At 32.0% G+C, this 20938-nt stretch overlaps 1 protein-coding gene across 7 annotated transcripts in view; it reads right to left on the bottom strand.

The window, feature by feature from the left end:
* Positions 1–20938, bottom strand: part of LOC124369308 (trehalase) — a 112755-nt gene that overhangs the window by 32946 nt on the left and 58871 nt on the right. For 6 of the 7 annotated variants that reach the window (XM_046827248.1, XM_046827250.1, XM_046827246.1 and 3 more), the window contains 4 exons: positions 10810–11592; positions 10113–10246; positions 7569–8122; positions 5518–5768 (listed from right to left, as the gene is read on the bottom strand). In XM_046827248.1, the coding sequence (XP_046683204.1) occupies positions 5518–5768; positions 7569–8122; positions 10113–10246; positions 10810–11592 (1722 nt within the window). Of the gene's footprint in view, positions 1–2664; positions 4502–5512; positions 5769–7568; positions 8123–10112; positions 10247–10809; positions 11593–20938 lie in introns of those variants that run through there. The other variant, XM_046827253.1, reaches the window with a different exon arrangement.

Raw genomic sequence — 20938 nt, 5'->3', positions numbered from 1 at the left:
TAGTGTAAAAATGTTGTACTTGATCAGAGATACTACAATACAGACAATGAAACAAACTACTCCTTTAGAAACCGCAAAAATGCTTATTTAAAATGCCAACGTTTAAATATTGAAACACAGAGTACTGTATTAGTCTATGAATTCTGATATCACAGATAATGTCAAAAAATAGACCCATCCATTACACCTTAATGTGCACTGGTTAAGTATTAATTTGTTATAGTATATGAAACTTCTGTACTTATAAAATAAAAATATTAAGTTTTATTTAAACATTTTTATAAGAAAATATGCATATACATATGGTAATCAATAAATGTTATTATTACAGACTAAAATGGCAAGGAAAAGATTGTGATATGGATAAAATAAAATTAAGGACCCAACTGACAAAACTGCAAAAGTGAGAATTTAATTTTCTATATTATTAAACCAAACAATGAATTCAGCATTCACAACATTTTAAAAGAACATGCCTTACTGGTTTTGCAGTGGAAAAGGGATATATTCTAAATTATAATTATTGGTGGCATTAAATAACTTTTGTCTTAAGTTTACAGGTTTGCCACTAGATGTCAGAAAATGGCAAGCCAATTGCTACTACACCAGTGCATAGCTGTCAATGCGTGAAAACTTGTGCATCTGCAGACTATTATATAGTTATAGCATGCAAAGCAATTATATGGCCGAACCCGTACGTACACTGTTATCTCCAGACTTGGTACTAAAACCAGTACTGTACGAGGTATAACTGGTATACGTTATCATTTATGATTGTTCGAATAACATTTTATGGATTACGTCCAAGTGATAAGTACGGAATAATGAACAAGAACATTCTATCTGTAAATAAATGTTTCCTGTATTGAGGTAGTTTATTTTTAGTTACAAGAGAATGTATGACGCACACTGATTACTTTCATGTAAAAATAATGCAACTTAATAATTTTTTTGCCCTTCTTAAAAAATTAAATGTTTGAGATTGAGCAAATATTTTTTAAGGTAAAAAAGCATAATATAGAAAAGTAAAACTATATAAATCAATAAATACTGCGGGAAAACTATTAAAATTCAGTATTGTGTTTTAAGTACCACTAAAGTGATTTATTTATATATTTGTTTTAAATAATTCAACAAATCAGTGTGAAACCTATGTGCCTGTTGGTCTGAATGTGAAAACATACAAGGAAAGAAAAGCTTCTAATACCTACTTTAAAAAAACTATAAAAAAGTGAAGCATACACAAAAACAAAAGGTTGTAAAGCTGAGTGCAAACTGGCGGGCTACAAGTAAAATCGAAAGTGTAGTGCTATCACAGATGAGTATTATCACTAGAGAAGTATAAGCACGTCCCACCTTACCCTAGCCTAGCCTAAACAATAAACAAAATCTACGTTAAGTGAAAGACTCAAAGTGTACCGTACTGAAATGTATCACACGACCATACCAGTAAACTTAAAACACTGCACACTCTAGTATCTTTGCAGTCCTTTGCTAGGAAGCCTGACCACACATGTTTTTCATTTCAAGGCTCAAGACAAATAGGCAAATGGATTTTGTTATTAGTTAATACAACTAGTACTGCACATTTTGATTTTAATTCCACTACACGTTTTAAAAATTCGTACATGTATCTATAATATTAATATAATCCATATTTGAACCTACCACATATATATATATATATATATATATAAGTTTCTCATGTATATTGTGTTGATCATTTTATTTTCTAAAATAAACCATTTTCTATAGAATATTTGTACAGATAAAAAGTTTAATGAAACGAAAAACAGCTAAATTATTATCTTATTACATTAGTGACACTAAAAATTGCTACATTAAAATAAATAAGTATTAATTTTATTCTTCACAATGATTGTTTTGTGGATGGTGAAATTATCACAAGTATAATCAAATTTTTAACCAAACAAAATTAATATTGTGTAATTAATTGGACTAAAAATTACTTTAAAAAACCAACTAACTTATTTATGTTTTTACACCATCTGCATTTAAAAAGAGGAAAAGGAATGAAGATATTGTAAAAATATTTCAATCATATTGAAATTAGATACGTACTGGCTATGAGATTTCAATTGCACAGATCTGAAGCCCAAATTATCTATCTGAATATTAGATACCACCAAAGAGTGCAGTTGAGGAAGAACCTATTAGACACATGAGCTTCCAGCAGCCATTGAGGACTGAGCAAGATTGTCAAACTTATCTGCTGCTTTAAACACAAGGTGTAGAGTACTCAATTACTTAACCATTATGGTTAAACAAAATTTTATACCTGCCTTAAATTAATTAGTGTGGTTCTGGCTAATAGTTCAGAAGCAACAGAATGCCATATTCATTTATCATGTCTTGTCATGTCACATATACTGAATTTATTTCAATGTTAAATCATTTAGAAAATGATTTGAAAAATTTGTATCCATTTATAGTAATATGCCATTGTTGTTACGAATTATGTCCATTAACATTTGGTACTATCTGAGGAAATTCCCACTTTATCATAGTGAAAGTAAGGAATCAGAATAGGCTATCTGCAAAAAGATGCAGCATTGTATAAATAAAACAAAACCAGAGCTTCTCATGAGGATTCTCCAATACAAAACCTAACCAAGAACTTAGGAAATCCACTTGGTAAATAAAATGGGACATACAGTTATCCTGCTCCAAGCTCACTAGGAAAAGAAATATGTCACTGCGAATGTTGTTTACATACAATGATCAACTATGTTCTGTTTAAAATTCTGATATAAGTATCAGCGAGGCAAAAATATAAAATTTTAGTGACAATATTACTTCCTGCAGGCAATGGTGTATATTTGTACAGGTAAAAATAAGAAGTTACTCATGAAAAATATATATTTGTTTTACAATTGTTACAACTAATTTCTGGAATATTTTTAATCTTTGAAATTTTGATAATATTATCTGAATGGTTTCAAAATTTACACAGAATAATTTGGCAGAATAGCTTTTACACATACAATATTTAGTATATCACATAAAAGACCTGTGCAGTTTTATCTGGAAAAATCCTTGTAAAGGATAACTTGTTTTATATAGTAAATTAACAAGTTATGTTATCTGCTTTCACATTAGTAGTAACATTATTAAAAACAAATAGTAAAACTATAATACAGCGAAGTATTGTCATACAATTTTTGTATAAGTTTTTATTACAAATCAGTATTTATTTTTGTTTGAACTGCAGTTTCTACTGTCTGTCATGGCTATGGCTAATAGGCATTAGTTGACTTGTGGTGTGGCAGCGGCAGCATTGTGCAAGCCTGTTATTTCTGTTGGGCATTGCCAACTGCACTCTTTAATGGTACCTACTATAGTAGGAAATACCCCACTGTAGTTAGATTTGATGTGTTTCTGTAATCATGTGGAAAAGTACTAAACACATTACTATTGCTCACTTCCATCATAAACTCTTAAAGTTGGTCATGCATGTTTATGAAAGTACTTTCTGAAAGTTCCAAATTACGTTACAATAACCAAATTTTTTTTTTAATTGGTAGGAAACTATAATATGCACAAATCAAATAAAGTTTTCTTATATTACCTCTCATGTTTTCATAAAAATTTAAAACTGTCTACGTCACAGTGTTGCGTACAGTTATATAGTTGGATAAAAATGTTCATCAGTTTAAACAATAGAAATTGTAAAGAGGAGTCTCTATTTTCAACTTTTATAATTTCTTCATTAATCTCGAGCTAAAATGGCTAATTTTTGTATATAGCTTGGATAAGAATTTAAGTATTTATTTATATATATATTTTTTTCAGATATAGTTACAAAAAAACTTATACTAAGTTAATAATAATAATTTTTCTTAATGTGGTTTTAAAGTTTGAATGGGAATTTTCATAAACAAAAGTTTAATCCACAGAGCCTAATGTTTTGAGCCAAGAAGTTACCAATGGGGCTTTACTATTTCAAATACTTGAAAATACTTTTAAATAACATAATAACAACAACAATAAACTATATTATATACAACTTAAAACTTTCCTAAAAATTCTTTCAAACTAAATAAACTTAAGATTATTTATCAAAGCTGACTTACAACCTTAACTGTGTAAGTGAATATGTTTATTTATTATGCAAAAACAATTTATTTAGTGGGATTTGAAAGTGATATTATATGAAATCTAAGTTTTTAGCTCAATAATGAGAACATGGCATTAAAAATACAAGGTAAAAGTGTAAAAGCAAAAGTTTGAATATTTTGTAAATATATTGACTAGAATGTGTGGTAACTAACTGATAGAATTTACAAAAATTAGTAAAATGGTTGGTTGGTACATATCTAGTTTGAGAGAATTTTTTATGGAATATATGTAATCCTAGGTACTCACAGTCCGGAAACGCTCAAACACAAAAACCACTTAAAGTAACTTTTATCTGACCTGAGGTTCTCCTTACACCTCATTTAGATCCACTAACAAACTCTAACCAACAAAAGAATAAAATCTGAAACAAACAAAGAACTGAATTAGTTAATAATAACAAAACATTTTTATTCATAACGTTCAAAGGATAGAAGAAGCAAAGCTTATAAGCCCTTAACTAAATTAAATTACTGTACATTAAAATTCAATATACCCAAATTAAAGATACTGAGAAATAATCATTCCAATCTGGCTGGGGTCATTTGCATGATGTTTGTTGTTAAACAGCAATGTAAGTTAAATTTTACAAGGTTTAGGGAAATTCAAGATTTTGATAAATTTTTTGATGAATTTGTTGCATGATAGATATACTTTAACTAATAGTATTAAAGATAATAGTATGAGTATCTTCCTTAAAAATTCCAACTACTTAATCAATTGTTTATAAACAAATTAGGTAAAATTTATCTAAAACGTTATTTATTCAAATATATTAACATGTATTGTTTTTTAGATATAAGACATAGATCAATGAAAGAAAAGAACAGAGAAAACCTAAAGTATGTCTGTCAAGTTAAAACGTGGACAAACTTTTGTCCTTATAAGATGATTTCCAGCTGTTTTTGAAGAGCTTCATTCAGTAAAACCTCCTCACCAGAGTCATATGTATAGCTACAGTTCCACTTGTACTTGGTAGTTTCACACTTTCTGGCAGTATTACACAGAACAGTGCAGCACTGAACAATATTTGCTACAAAACCAATTTCCAACTTTGAATAGCCTATTGAAAGCAACAGAATGTTTCTTTCACAACTCTCAAAGCTCTTACTACAATTAGACTTATTAAATCATGCCATACGTTATATCTTCCCTCCTTATCCTATCAGTATGGATCATTGTGCATTATTATCAAGGGCCATCCTTTAAGAAAATAGATATTATTTGCTCTGAGTACACACACATTATATACATCCCCAGATCAGTTGGTACTTGCACACAAAATCTCACACTGTTGTTTATAAACATTCAATATGTTTGTAAAATGTTTCATTTTACGGTTTAAAAACACTTAAGAGACTCGTTTGGTACATACCTCACCCTATGCACCCTGCAGCAATAGTGGCAGCAAGAGCTAGCAGGACCGTCAGCATGCCTGCTACCACTCCTGAACTACTGTCTGAGGCCTCCAGGCTGCTTGCACTCATGAGCGATGCGAGCCGCTCCTCCGTTGTCAGCTGTTTGCCGTACCGATCCAGTAATTCCATAATCACTCCATTAGTCCAACCAAAACCAGCCTGCACCTCATACTCTCCACCACCGCCATGTCCACCCGGCACTATAGCATCATACTGTGAACAATATACATACATTTCAATTTATTTGTTTGTGGTCCATATATAATACCTGAAAAGATTGGTCAAGAGTTCTGGGATACACTATAAGTCATATTTGAACACAAAACAACTTATGTTTTATGTGCACATCAACAAATATTTATCCCATAAAATCCTAAACTAAGCTTTAAATCACAGAATAAATAGAATAGAATACAATATATTTATTGCATTGACAATATATATTACATTGTATTGCAATAGTCAATAACACCAATTTTTTTACAGTATTTATCTTAAAAACTAATCCATTCACTTGACTTTCCATACAGCTGCAGGCAGGTACACATTCATACACATATAAAGAAACAAAATTCAAAATTTGTGGGATCAAGCCCTAGGCTTGCAACACCGCCGCGAATATCAATCCCAAGTGAGCTCCATGAACTCACCAATTGATTAAAAAGCAAACACCTGGTAGTGTTTTAATTGGGTTTTTAATTTTTTTAATTTGTTTCTAAACTTAGTGTTTCAGGGAGATTGTTCAGGGAATATATCCATTAATAGAACTGTCAAAAACTAAATTTACACTGCTGACCTCACACATCTACTCAAAGGATTCTTACAGACTATAGACAGCTCTTTCGACTGAGTATATCCTCATGTTCACTCTGGTTTTAAAACTGTAGAGTATTGACTGATTTTAACTGTATTGGAAAAGAATTAATAGGATTTAGTCCATAATAATGTATTGAATTTTGTATAAATGACAGTCTAAATCCATCCAATAGAATAGCATTCCTTCCCTAGTACTGTAAGAGTGGTATAATACAGAGATTAAATGACGACTCAGGGAAACAAAAATTAAAATATGACAAGTTAGTACGCCTGAAAGTGTGAAGATGCCACTTGTTCGGAATAGCTCTTTACAGCTTTCTCACTGCCCATTGTATGTTGGTTCTCTTTTACTGTTATATTTGTAATAAGTTCCTTATTATCTGTAATCTATTGTGTTTTTATTATATTCACGGTTTGTCTGGATTTTTGTTTATCTGAATTATTTTAAATATAAATTCATTCGAATAAAAGACGTTATCTCAGTACTATGAAAATAACAATAATCAAGTCAGGTCACATGGGGAGGGCTTTATTTTTTTTAATAATTGCAGATAAAGTATTAAAACCTTGCACATCAATGCTATACATACAAATATATCTTCTTACTGATACAAATATCTTATTTTACATTAATCACGGGTCTGCCCACAAGGAATCATTAAAAAGTCTTAAATGATGACATATATAAGTTTCTAACACAAAAATAATATTGTATCAGCTTTAATTGAAAACTGCTGACAAATGAGAACATAGGTTGAGTAGAAAATCAAATTAATGGCCTCTATTATGAGAACAGAATGGCACAAACCCAACCTCAAACTGTTTAAACTATACAAATTGGCAGCTGTTTAATTACAGTTACAAATGTGAGCTTATTGAAAATAGCTTTGTTATTATTTAAATTAGTTACAATAGTAAAACCTGGAAACTGGCAATATTCATAAGGAAAAGTATAAGCCAGCTTAATATGGAAATCTGCTATCAAGTATAACTTTCAATATATATATATATATATATATATATATATATATATATATATATATATATATATATATATATATTATCAGATTTAAACACAAAAATAGTGTGAATTTTTAAATACTTAAATGAAATGTTGAGAACTGCCATTACAAAGTTTGAATTATAACTGAGCTGTCTTGGCTTTTAAAACTCGCAGAAGAACCTTGATATGCTTACCTTCTCAAACATGGCACCAGTCTCATTGAATGCCTTGAAGTTGGAGCGCACCCATTTTTCTGTAATCTCAAAGGCCAGGTCTTGTGCCCAGGAGTCACCTGTCTGCTCCAGCCCCATGATCATGATGTACTGCAGCGGCGGCCAGGCGTTTGGATAGTCCCATTGTTCTCCTGAGTGTTCTAATGTTGTAGGAATTCCTCCCTGATGCACCATGACCTGTGACTTCTCCAGATACTTCATCACTTTTGCCACATAGTGACTTGTATTTTCTCGATGGTAACACATGGTCCATAACGGTGCAATATTTGTTGGATAGAAATAGTCTCGTTTTATGTTGTTTAACATGTCATAGTCCAGCCAAACCCCCACCTCTTCGTGCCATAGCACTTGTGTCACAGCTTCTAACCAATTACTGGCTAATGTCTGAAACTTTACAGCCTTCTCTCCATTTCCTAGTTCTCTGTAGAATTCGTACATTATTTGGGCGTTCCAATACATAATGGCATTTAGATCCACTGGAATAATGTGTGAAGTCTTCAGATTTGTTAGGTTTCCTACAAACAAAAATATTATTAAATCAAAATGTAAACAAATGATTATATTTATTGCACCATGAATATTTACATCTGAACTTCAGTAGCTTTTATGTAATACTTCAATAAGGTTTACATACTCTGGATTAACCAATAGTTGATGTTATAAATGGTGATAAACATACTTCCAATTTTTAACTTGGACCAGTCATTTGAAAAATATACATATTTATTCCATGAAATTGGTTAAAAATAGATACAAAATTTAAATTATGTAGGATCACTGACATATTAGTTCTATTTATTGTATATTTAATATAGTTGTATAAATATGTATTATAGACCATCATATTCTTGAGAAAAGATGAGATTTTTACTTATTTTTTCTATTGTAACTATAGAATAATATAAGTAAATTTTCCCCATATCATAAAACACGAATTTCAATTTTTTAAATTAAGTTGATAAAACCAATTGTATTCCTTCCTTTTAAAATAACATAACTCTAACTTGCAATAATTTGTTTTAACGAACACCAACAACTTTATGTAAGTCTATATATATATATATATATATATATATATATATATATATATATATATATATATATATAGATATTTCTTTTAAACATTACTTTTATAAAATAATAATTAAAAGCAGTGTGAGTTACAACAGTTTATTTAGAAATAATCCAAAAATCATTTGGATAAAAAAACAAAATGATGTAATAACACTGTATGGTGTGAAAAAATGACCTCATCCAACTAAAGATGAGACTGTAGGTCTAACTAATGGTAGTTAATATATGTTAACACATTCATTGCAGAGATTTCTCTCAAGGTACTACTGAAAAATGCCAATCCTACTTCAGTGATTTTGTAACATTTTACTAAATCATCCATAAAATCACAATGGTTTAGATAGGCTCTTAAGTTTTCTTTTTAATTTTCTTTACAAATCACTTTTTTATTTAAAAACATAAAACATGCATATACTGCTAATTTATTACATAAAAAACACACAAATGGAACTTAACAAAACATTTTAAAATATTTTCAGTTTAGTATTCAAATTAGCACTTGAAAAAATTCTTTAAAACAACTAATACTAATATGTATGATTAAAGTTGTACTCATACACAAAACATTATTTTATTATCCACAAAACTGTAAAGATAACACGACTTTTGTGTAAACCTTGGTTTTTAATTTTTTCTAGTAGACCTAGTCTATTCCTAAACACAGTTTATAAAATACACAGGCTATCCCTAAGTTCTGAAAAAGTGAACACTTGAATTGAAAAACATGTATTTAGAAATGAAACTGTTAAGTAACAAATATTATATTTAAATGTAATCTAATTTTTTAAATGACAAAATATATTTACTAACAGTATATATTTGTCCAGTTCCACATGAGAAATAGCACTTTGAAAAAATAGTCCACTACAAAAAAAATAATATAATATCATTGAAAGAAAAAATTTAACTAAATAAAATTACAAGTTTTAATTAATATTTAAAAAACTATCAAAGTTATACTGTTTCTTAGAAAGCTATATTTGCATTTATTTGTATTGTTTTTCAATAAATTTAAAACTAAACATCTAACAATCTTACAAAATTGTTGTAAATATTTTTTATGTGTATTTTGGTTCTTTCTGATTGTTTATATACCATCAAATCTATAATACCAAAAAAAAATTATCACAGTAGAAGTATTAGATGAACGTTCGTATATACATACATTGGAATTCTTCAGTAGCTTTTCAAACGTCTGTATATACATGTTGGCACTTAAAAGTAGGTATATTCAAAAATATGTATATTTACTAAAAAATTGTATTTTAATTCTTGTAAATTGTTGTAATTTATTTTAAAGTTAGATCTTAAGAATATTAACAAATATAATGACAATATCAAAATACATGTAGTACTGTGCTATTTATCAAATAAAGAATGTTCTGATTGTGAATTGTAAATACTTTGATGATTTTCCAGTCTTTTTCTTACCTCTGTTTGTTCCATTAAGAATAAACCATCTAGTGGAGAAGTCCCATCCAGACTCTGCTGCAGTCTTGAGTTCTCTGTAATAGCTCTCTTTCTCTTCATCTGTTTTGAAGAATGTAGCACTCAATATATCCTCTCTGCAACAGATTGTAATACAGGTTATTGCTTTCCGTAATAATTCTGGCATGTATATTTAGATAAGCATATGTAAATTTAACATTAAAGGTAGAATGTATTCTTTTATTTGACTTATCTCCAACAACCCGTCCTGAATACTTTTACTATTTGGGTTGTAAGAATTCAATTACTCAAAAAATTCTTCCTGCAAAAATCTTCTAACCTATCTCAAAGTTAATTAATTGAAATAAAATTGACTTAGTTCTTTCTTATGTAAAAGCAAAGATAGAAAGAACATCCATGTCTACAGGCACAGATTTGTTCTCTTTATCAACATAGTGTACACCCAATTTAATCAGACATAAAATAGTTTTGAATCCATAACTGTTATTAAATAGTTTATAAATATACATGGTGATGTTTTAGTACACAAATAAATGCTATAAAGATGAAATCAGCTACTAAGAAAAATATAATATATTTATAAATTGACATACCACTGGTCTAGGATTCAGTTTCATAAGAAACATTATTACTTCAAAGAAATAAAGATTAACTGAACATATTGAGGAAGAGCACTGACCTGTATGACTCAGGTCTTGGACCCTGAGAGGCATCTTTGTACCTAGCCAGAGTGTACACCTTGCCATCCTTTTCAACCTCCACTGTGTGGTTGGTCAACCAAAACTGGAACTCTTTCTCTAGAATATGGATGTTGGATTTAATAAAGTCAACATCATGTGTTGCATCCACATAGCTCTTCATCATAGGAATCAGTAGAGGAGGTTGTGATCTCATGGCATAGTAGATTCTGCCTCCATTTGGAATGAAACCGTACATGTCCACAATGGATAGGAAATTTGTTAACATTCCTTTCACAGTCTGGAACATTTCTGAAAGTATTAGTCCCTTTATGATCCAATAAGAGTCCCAATAATAAAATTCTCTAAAACGGCCTCCAGGTACTATTACTGGATGAGGAACATAAATTATCGAGTAACGATCGTGATTAATTCTAACGTCTTCCTTCATTTTACGACCTAAACTATTCCACAGTAAGTTTAACTTGCTCCCCCACTGTCTGAGATCAGGATCAGCAATGTTTTCCAGGAACCTAGGTTGCTGAATCCAATCGTCGGGAGTCCACGATTCAAACTCACTCCCCGCTGGTTCAAATGTTTCATTGACAAAAAGCTCAACTTCGAGTCTAGATGGCTTTTGTTCTGTTCTCTTCATCAGGTCTTCAAATATCCTTAATGTTTCATTTGATGAATATTTCATTTTCATGTCCACAAAAGTCTTGGAATCGTGGTATATTGAAGCCATCTGTACGACGTGGAGCAGTGGACCCGTGCAGTAGATGTCACTGAAACAAAAACCACGTATAAGTTTCAAGTTAATATTAGGTAAGTACAGTATTGTACAGTTAAAAATTACAAAATAGGATATACACTAACATTTTAATTATTAGTATTATAACTGAACCAAGAAAGGCACCACATGGACTGTCTGGTTTTGATGAAACTTGTCTGTATGTTAATTAAATATGTACAGATCTCTAAAACCCCATTTCATTTGTTACATTTTACAGATTTTTAAATATAACAAACCGTGACTATAATTAAAATTTTATACTTTTGGTCTAAACGAAACAGTTAATTTTAAATTATTCGTCCCTTACAGCTCGTACAGTTTTGGTTGTTGCTTTTTTTGAAATTACATCTACAAAACAATTTTCTTTTAAAGAACATGCAAATTTAATACAGAGTAAAAATTAAAAATAAACTTAGGGATTCTAAACATTGCCTTGAAATATGCCTTACGAAATGTAGTTGATTGCGAATAATGGGGACATAATATCTAGTAAGTGCGGGTGAGTTTATTCTTTATTCTCAAAGAAATAAATAAAACATGGGATTTTCTTAAACTTTGAGAAATAAAAATATCAGCCATGTCTAAGGTTATTTTGGTTAAGGAATGTTGGATTGTTCATATCTTGTAGAACATTTTGTTCCAATCTTTAAATTCATTATTTTGAATTTTCTTGAGGCTTGAAGAGAAACACTTTAAAAAATATGATTTAGTTGTATGATATGTGTATATTAATGTCTAATGGAGGTTGCTGAGTAATAGTGATATTTCACTAATGTAGTATTTAGGACAAAGTTGATGTCGTAATTTGTAAACCACACTTTTTGGTTACTAGTAATTTGTTCTGCTATGAAATTTTTCTTTTTAAAACTGCTTTGTTATAGTTTAATGAATTCATAGTGTTACATAATTCACATTTGTTTACATAGATGGCATTTGTTCTTGAAAGGCTGAATATTTTCTTTAGTACATTAGATGAACCTTGTCAGAAAAATAATTATTACAAATAAGTAAGCAAAATTAAATACAAATAAATTGAGAGAGGAAGACTTTGAAACACACCAAGTGGTATGCTTTGCATCCCACATGAAATTTTATTACTGAACACAAAAGATTACTTATTAGTCTAATCGTGATACAAACATCTCTTATATTACTTAGACATTACAAATATGATAAAAGTAATAAACATTATATATATATATATATATATATATATATATATATATATATATATATATATATATATATCATGGTAGTTATTGTAAATCATCAGTTGTTGATGTGACAGATGGGACAGGTGACAACGTTGTGACAGAGGAGATCCAAAATAGCATCAGGTGTAGGGAGAGGCAGGCACGACCTCTGGTTACTGTGTTATTTCAAGCGACGGTTGACATTGCCAAGCATGAATGGACTAACCTCTCTCCCATTCCAGCTCGGACCAGCCCATTCCCTAAAATGCCCGACCATTTAGTTTTGCTACATGACGAGGGAGAGGACCAACATCAGGTGTAGGGGGAGGTAGGCACGACCTCTGGTTACTGTGTTATATCAAGATACGTTTGTCATGTCTAGCATGAATGGACTAACCTCTCTCTTATTCAAGCTCGGACCAGCCCATTCCCTAAAATGCCCGACCATTTAGTTTTGCTACATGACGAGGGAGAGGACCAACATCAGGTGTAGGGGGAGGTAGGCACGACCTCTGGTTACTGTGTTATATCAAGATACGTTTGTCATGTCTAGCATGAATGGACTAACCTCTCTCTCATTCCAGCTCGGACCAGCCCATTCCCTAAAATGCCCGACCATTTAGTTTTGCTACATGACGAGGGAGAGGACCAACATCAGGTGTAGGGGGAGGTAGGCACGACCTCTGGTTACTGTGTTATATCAAGATATGTTTGCCATGTGCAGTATGAATGGACTAACCTCTCTCTCATTCCAGCTCGGACCAGCCCATTCCCTTAAATGCCTGACCATTTAGTTTTGCTACATGACGAGGGAGAGGACCAACATCAGGTGTAGGGGGAGGTAGGCACGACCTCTGGTTACTGTGTTATATCAAGATACGTTTGTCATGTCTAGTATGAATGGACTAACCTCTCTCTCATTCCAGATTGGACCAAGCCCATTCCCTAAAATGCCCGACCGACCATTTAGTTTTGCTACATGACGAGGGAGAGGACCAACATCAGGTGTAGGGGGAGGTAGGCACGACCTCTGGTTACTGTGTTATATCAAGATATGTTTGCCATGTGCAGTATGAATGGACTAACCTCTCTCTCATTCCAGCTCGGACCAGCCCATTCCCTTAAATGCCTGACCATTTAGTTTTGCTACATGACGAGGGAGAGGACCAACATCAGGTGTAGGGGGAGGTAGGCACGACCTCTGGTTACTGTGTTATATCAAGATACGTTTGTCATGTCTAGTATGAATGGACTAACCTCTCTCTCATTCCAGATTGGACCAAGCCCATTCCCTAAAATGCCAAACCATTTAGTTTTGCTACATGACGAGGGAGAGGACCAACATCAGGTGTAGGGGGAGGTAGGCACGACCTCTGGTTACTGTGTTATATCAAGATACGTTTGTCATGTCTAGTATGAATGGACTAACCTCTCTCTCATTCCAGATTGGACCAAGCCCATTCCCTAAAATGCCTGACCATTTAGTTTTGCTACATGACGAGGGAGAGGACCAACATCAGGTGTAGGGGGAGGTAGGCACGACCTCTGGTTACTGTGTTATATCAAGATACGTTTGTCATGTCTAGTATGAATGGACTAACCTCTCTCTCATTCCAGATTGGACCAAGCCCATTCCCTAAAATGCCTGACCATTTAGTTTTGCTACATGACGAGGGAGAGGACCAACATCAGGTGTAGGGGGAGGTAGGCACGACCTCTGGTTACTGTGTTATATCAAGATACGTTTGCCATGTCTAGTATGAATGGACTAACCTCTCTCTCATTCCAGATTGGACCAAGCCCATTCCAGGAACAGTGAGGAAAAGTTGCCACTGTTACACATCCCCATACTGTAAAACTGTTCCCGATCTATTGTTTGCGATAACAATGGATATTATGGGGTCTGTAATATTTCCTTAGTATTTGTGTAAGAAATGGGAGCACTAGAACAGTAAATTTCGAGTCCATACATCATAACTGCATTTGAGAGAACAAGTGATCAACAAAACAAATAAATAAAATTGAAAGCAATTGTCTCATTTCTCTACTGTTTTATTTAACATTACTATTTTAATTTCAACTTTTCCTGTTCGGGTGGTTTGCAGGTAGGCAGGTAAGGATGCAGACTCGTTATTGAAAAATAAACAATACACTAATTTAATCTGAATGACGAATGAATTAGTTTATTCCCATCATATATGATGTTATTTATATTATTGTTAATGATCTTTGGTAAATCACCCCGTCACACTAGCATAAAACTAACAGAAACATGAAAACTACCACGCCTACACCTCACGGTTGTCGTCATGTTCCGAGATACAGTTTGCAGAGCCCGTGTAGGTTGCACAATTAAATCGGTTGTGTTATCACTGTCACGAGTGTTGCAGACCGTCACGGTACGGCGCCCGGCGAGGCGACGGTCAGAGACTCCCACGCGGGTGATGGCTGAATATCAAGTAGCGGCGTGATATATCACGCGTCTAATGGGAATTTGATATACAACGTCACAGAACAAGCGACCCGTACTCGGGGTTATTCAACTTATATCGCTACCAGTGGCGTAACCTGAATTTTGGTTGGGTAAGGGCCTAATTTTATCATATCGTATTTCATGAAGGTGGTAGATAGCCATCATTAAACATATATACTACACAAGCACATATATACTTACAAGGTTAATTATTTCAGACTATATCCATTCAAAAATTTCTCTTTTTTATATTGGTCCAAAATTATTTAATTCTCTTAATCGGTGTATTAGAAATCAAAATAGTTTAAAACCATTTAAAGAGCCACTCAGCAGGTAGAGCTTTCTATAGTAGACAGGAGGCTCTCGAATAGATCCCGATGTGATGCAGCAGGACCAATCGCTTTGTTAGGTTGCTTATTGTTGTTATTTTTGTTGCATTTTCTAATCGTATTGTGTTATACAATATATGTAATTACGATATTCTAGTAAGTTAAATACTTTTAAGTTTGTTAATATTAGTTATTAACTTATTTTTGACTGATATGTATTGAAATAAACAAGAAACTGAATGTTCAACAGTGTTAATAAAGATTAAATTAAATTAAATTAAATACTAAAACGCAATATCTTTAAGAAATGTCAAACGAACTAAAACTTCAAGAAATGTTTAAAATTAAGATTTTCATTTATACAAAGATTATACAAAAAAATTCTTCAACCAATATGTCTCCTTCGTCAATCTATTTAGACATTGGTATAAAACTATTATCTGTTGTGATGAATACCGTACACTAACTAATATATTTTACTGTCCTAATCTTACATGAGTCGCGTGTCTCTCTTTAAATATCTTCCAATCGGATTCCATTTGTGATACAAATTACTAAATTTTAAACGTGCAAGATATAAATGAACCAAACAGGTGATATATAGCTAAATTTTAATTATTGTATACTTTTATTTAGACAAATTTCTATAATATTTGCGTTATATGGTTATAATAAAACGGGGGGGGAGGGGATCTGCCCGAATGATTGAATTTGCTAGTTAAAATTACTACTGCCCTGATATACCTTCGAAAATCACGATTCGACGCGCGTAACCGACTTCCACATCAAAACCACCGCTAAAATGATATTTAACATTTTTCGCCCGTCCTTGGAGTTGGGCAGAAGAAACTTAATAATACAAAAGTCATTACTAAAAATATATCCTTACCATAAATATCATTTTTACGGGGTTCCAGGTTCCCTAATGCACTGCTGACGGAACAGACACGGGATCTCAAACACATTACGCAATTAGTTATGGCCAATGTCTATTTAGTGTCTTTATAGTTAGTCTCCAATTCACACAAACATCTAACCGATCCTCCCACTGGCCAACGGCACTACCAGTAAAACCGCTCGAGGTGTACAAATCAACCCTAACCTTGAGCCAACAATATGCCCCATCCATGCTCCTATAAAACTTGTCAAAGTTGTTTAACAAAATATTAAATTGTTTGAAGCGTTAGCGTGACATACATCTAATTATCAGATCATACACTCACACTAAACTAACGGATCTCTCATACGAAAGGAATAACCCGGAAATCATTTGGGCCTTGAAAAATGCCTATTGTTTGAAATATAAATGCCGGAAATTCGTCGTGAAGTGATCAAAAACATTTTATATTATTCTGTCTTCAATAACGTTATGTCAAAGACCTTTGAATGTTAAATTTTAAAAAAATCCCACATAAACATCAATTGCACCACCTAAAGGGTTAAATTACATTAAAATTTTAAATTATAATAGTGAAATTATACATGACACGAACGTTGCCGCGATTTGGGTTCTACCGTGTAATAGACCTGAAACTAATGTACTCGTATACAGGGTGAGACGGACCACCCGTCCGCGATCTATAGAGGCTGAACCAAAACCCTACCTTCTTCGTTTTAACAAAATCTCCCTAATTTCGACCCCAAAGAATTCGGAAAATAATTTGTAACACCCAAAAATGCCTCAAAATGGTACTTGGAAGAGAGGGTCCTTTTTTGAAAGCTTTCAAATGTAAAGCTTGGTCGAGCCGTACCTCATTTTAAAGGTCCTTAATTTATTAATAATTTTGAAAAATTTAAAATTTATTTCGCTTCTTGTATACAGGGTGATCCAAAATGTCAAAGTTGCACGGTTCACAGTTTCTTTACTGCTACATTGCTAAAAAAAAATGAGGAAATCCAAATTATTATCTCAGGATAACAAAGAATTACTCTTACTAAAAATATGTTACAACTGGTAATTTTCAGCACATTTCTAATTTCTTTGTAAATCAAATTTAGGATACTACTTCAAACTTATAAAACCTAAAAATTCAAATAGCAAGGTATGACTTTCATAACACCTATCAATAAGCTCTCTTGAAACTAATATATTTTTGTATTTACAGTTAAACTTTATCTTGGACGTTTGAGAGATGACGCCAAAAATACTAATTTTCAAAACGTTTTGTTGAATTTAGTACGCCGATGTGTTCTCTTGCCTTTGCATTAAGACATTCAAAAGTAACTAACACTTGTTCTAAGAACACTTACGGTATAATGAGAGGTATCGTATACTAAAAGTACGAATTCCTACCAAATTTAAACGCTGATTACGATTTATCTATTAGTATCTGATGGATTTGTTTGATAACAAACCAAATAGCAATTCCAGCTTTTACAATTTTTATTTGCTAAAATTTTTAACGAGTTAACGTTTTGGATTTTTATAAAAGTAGCTAATAAATTAAAAGTTTAAAACCTAGACCTCGCCTTTCACCTATTTGGCTGTACCTGTGTTATTTTGATTATTTTCAACTAAAAACCAATATCAACAGGAAATAACTTCATAATTTTGCGATATTTATCTTGGAATAATAAACTCTAACAACTCTAACACTCAATATGTTACATGTTATAAAATTAATTGGCTATAACTTTAGTGTGGATTATAGGAAACCTGCATAGTCATACTGTAGAAAATTGCATTACAGCGTTAATTCTTACAGTTATTAGTATTATTTATACAATATCATAGTTTATCATTTGACTGCCATGCATATAAAAAAATAACTTGCAATTAATGCAGAGCCATTAAAACTTGCTGACTCCGAGTCAGTCGCATCAGGCGAGCCAAGATTGCCTAACTTGTGATAATACACTGGATGTCGCTTCCAATTATCTTTGTTCTATAATGTTTGCCTTTGAAAAATATTGGCACACATTCTTTGTGAAACATACAATTCGATTCCACGATTAGTTCCAGAAAAAAATCCGAAAGCTTTTCATAATCGACTTGACTATTTACTACAAAATCTATCTTCCAGGCAGACAACACTTGCCTATCAAAAAACTCTGCCTAAATAATGGCGATACCACAAGTCCAGTTCCGACGATATCAGATTTGCAACTAATTATTGGGAGGGCCCTCCCCCTCGTGTTATGATTGTCACGGAAATTTTTTCATTGGGATTAACAAATACAGATACAACAAAAAATATTTTAATAAAAATAATATTAATAAGCAATATGAATAGAAAATAAAGATGTCATTATATAACTCCAACCATAAAAATTGAAAATGAGGTAATAGTAAAGTGGATGATGATATGTGTTTTCATGATTTGTAGAATTACATTACGCTCTTAATATTTGAAAATAAACATTTAAATGTAATGGTAAATATCATACTGATAATTAAATGTTCAATAATCAGAGAACCAAATGAGGAAGATCAGAATTCATAGGGAGAAATGTAATTATTTTAAATTCTTGTCAAGTTTAATTGTTATAATTTTAATGTTAAACTTTTCAACTTTTAATATTTAAAAATTTAAAATTTATGATAAAATTTTAAGTTTCACAATGTCTCAAAAACTAAGATTCTGAGTAGGTCAAACAATTTTGAACTTATGATTATTATTAGAATCAATATCTCTAAAGTATGCCGACAATACGACAATACGACTGGAAGACTGCCCGAATTGCTCAATGCTACAATGATTTGTGCCATTCATTGAGTTCTCAAGTGAATGTAGACGAGGCTCAATGATAAAAAAAAAATGAAAACAACGGAAACAATACAATTATACTCGTGCCTTCCAATGGTGTCACCGATCTGTAATTGCATTCACTGCTTTGCCATCATAACAACAGTGATTATATCGTATCTTAATTATCTTTTAGGACTCCAACGTACGATAGGAATATTACATACTCCATGAGTGTAACATCGTAACACACAACATCAGGTACAATAAACAGTCAAACCGCCGGGACATAAAAACAAATAATTACAAAGCAAAGTATACAAGTCCTGAAATTGTTCAGTACTTGAAATCGAGAAATGCTTTGAATTCTTAGAAAGTTAGCCAAACGGTAATTGTGAGAAAATATTAGTTTATGGCGAAAAGTAATTTGAACGTGTTAACAAGATGTGGTAAACAGATGAGTGGCATACAAAGGCCGGTGCTGTTGTAACGGAGATGCAGACGTGTGATAAACGATGCTGTAAATCATACTTTGAGTTCACAAAGTACACAAGTCAGATCAACAGAATCTATCTTGGATCAACTCTGGAGCATCACCAAAACTAAATCTGTTCTCCAGTTAAGAGCTCTCTCAGTCTGTGTAATACGATGGATTCCAAATGGATAACGAAATTATTTAAAAAAGATATATCTCACATGTACAAAACATAAAATTACAATACAATTCCAATTAACATGTTTAATTTTTTCAGAATTGTGTATTAAAATAATGTATTCCCCCTTTACTTAAGCTTGGATGGCGTTTTACTGCCCTCAGGAAGTAGTCAACATTGCTTAATAACCTGAATTCCAAAACTGCTCAAACGACTAGGCATAAGACTTTGAACATATGTATATACAGGCATAGATTACCCCTAACCTTTCATCCAATGACAAGCCAATAGCGTCTAAGTTCCGTTCCGTCTTCTGCGGCGCTTGTTTTTCTTCCCAAAATTAATAGTAAACATGATACATTTTGTTAATTTTAATACTCTAGATTGTGAATCATTTTTATAACAATAACCTTGTTAGAGTAAATCAGATTGAATAATGAGATTGTTCGTGCAACTGAGTACTACGAGTTTAATTAACACTTTGCGTAAAACACATAGAAACTGTCAACACATCAACACCACCTTTAAGACTATAGAATGTAGTTTGCTCTGCATAACAACAACAAATGCTAGAGTGACAGAAATGAGTGAAACGCAAAGGTTTGGCGGCAGCATGCTGCAATCTACTTGTTAAATTACGGATCAACTGTTATCAACTAGTTTATGTATGTTTCGATACGGTTGGGTCATTACAATCTATTTTTATTGACATCGCGATAAATACTGTGATAATTTAAAATTAATAATTTATACGCCTTTTACAAATTTTCATATTTGATAATATGTCTGAGTTTTGTTCCACATTCAACTTTGACATACAACTTTGCCATGTTTTTCTTTTACTCATGGTACTTTTTTGGTTCAAGCTACTTTCTGTAATTTATAAATTTATTTTCAATTATAAAGTTTATTGTTTGAAGATTGTAATATTATACATATATTTGGGAAATAAATAAATTCGCTCGTTCTAACTATTTTGAATGGTACCTTGTGTTTCATCGACA

This window comes from Homalodisca vitripennis, chromosome X (assembly GCF_021130785.1).
Source record: "Homalodisca vitripennis isolate AUS2020 chromosome X, UT_GWSS_2.1, whole genome shotgun sequence".
NCBI classification, from domain to species: domain Eukaryota; kingdom Metazoa; phylum Arthropoda; class Insecta; order Hemiptera; family Cicadellidae; genus Homalodisca; species Homalodisca vitripennis.
The sequence above is the reverse complement of the archived record's forward strand: the minus strand, read 5'-3'. Positions and strand labels throughout refer to the sequence as shown.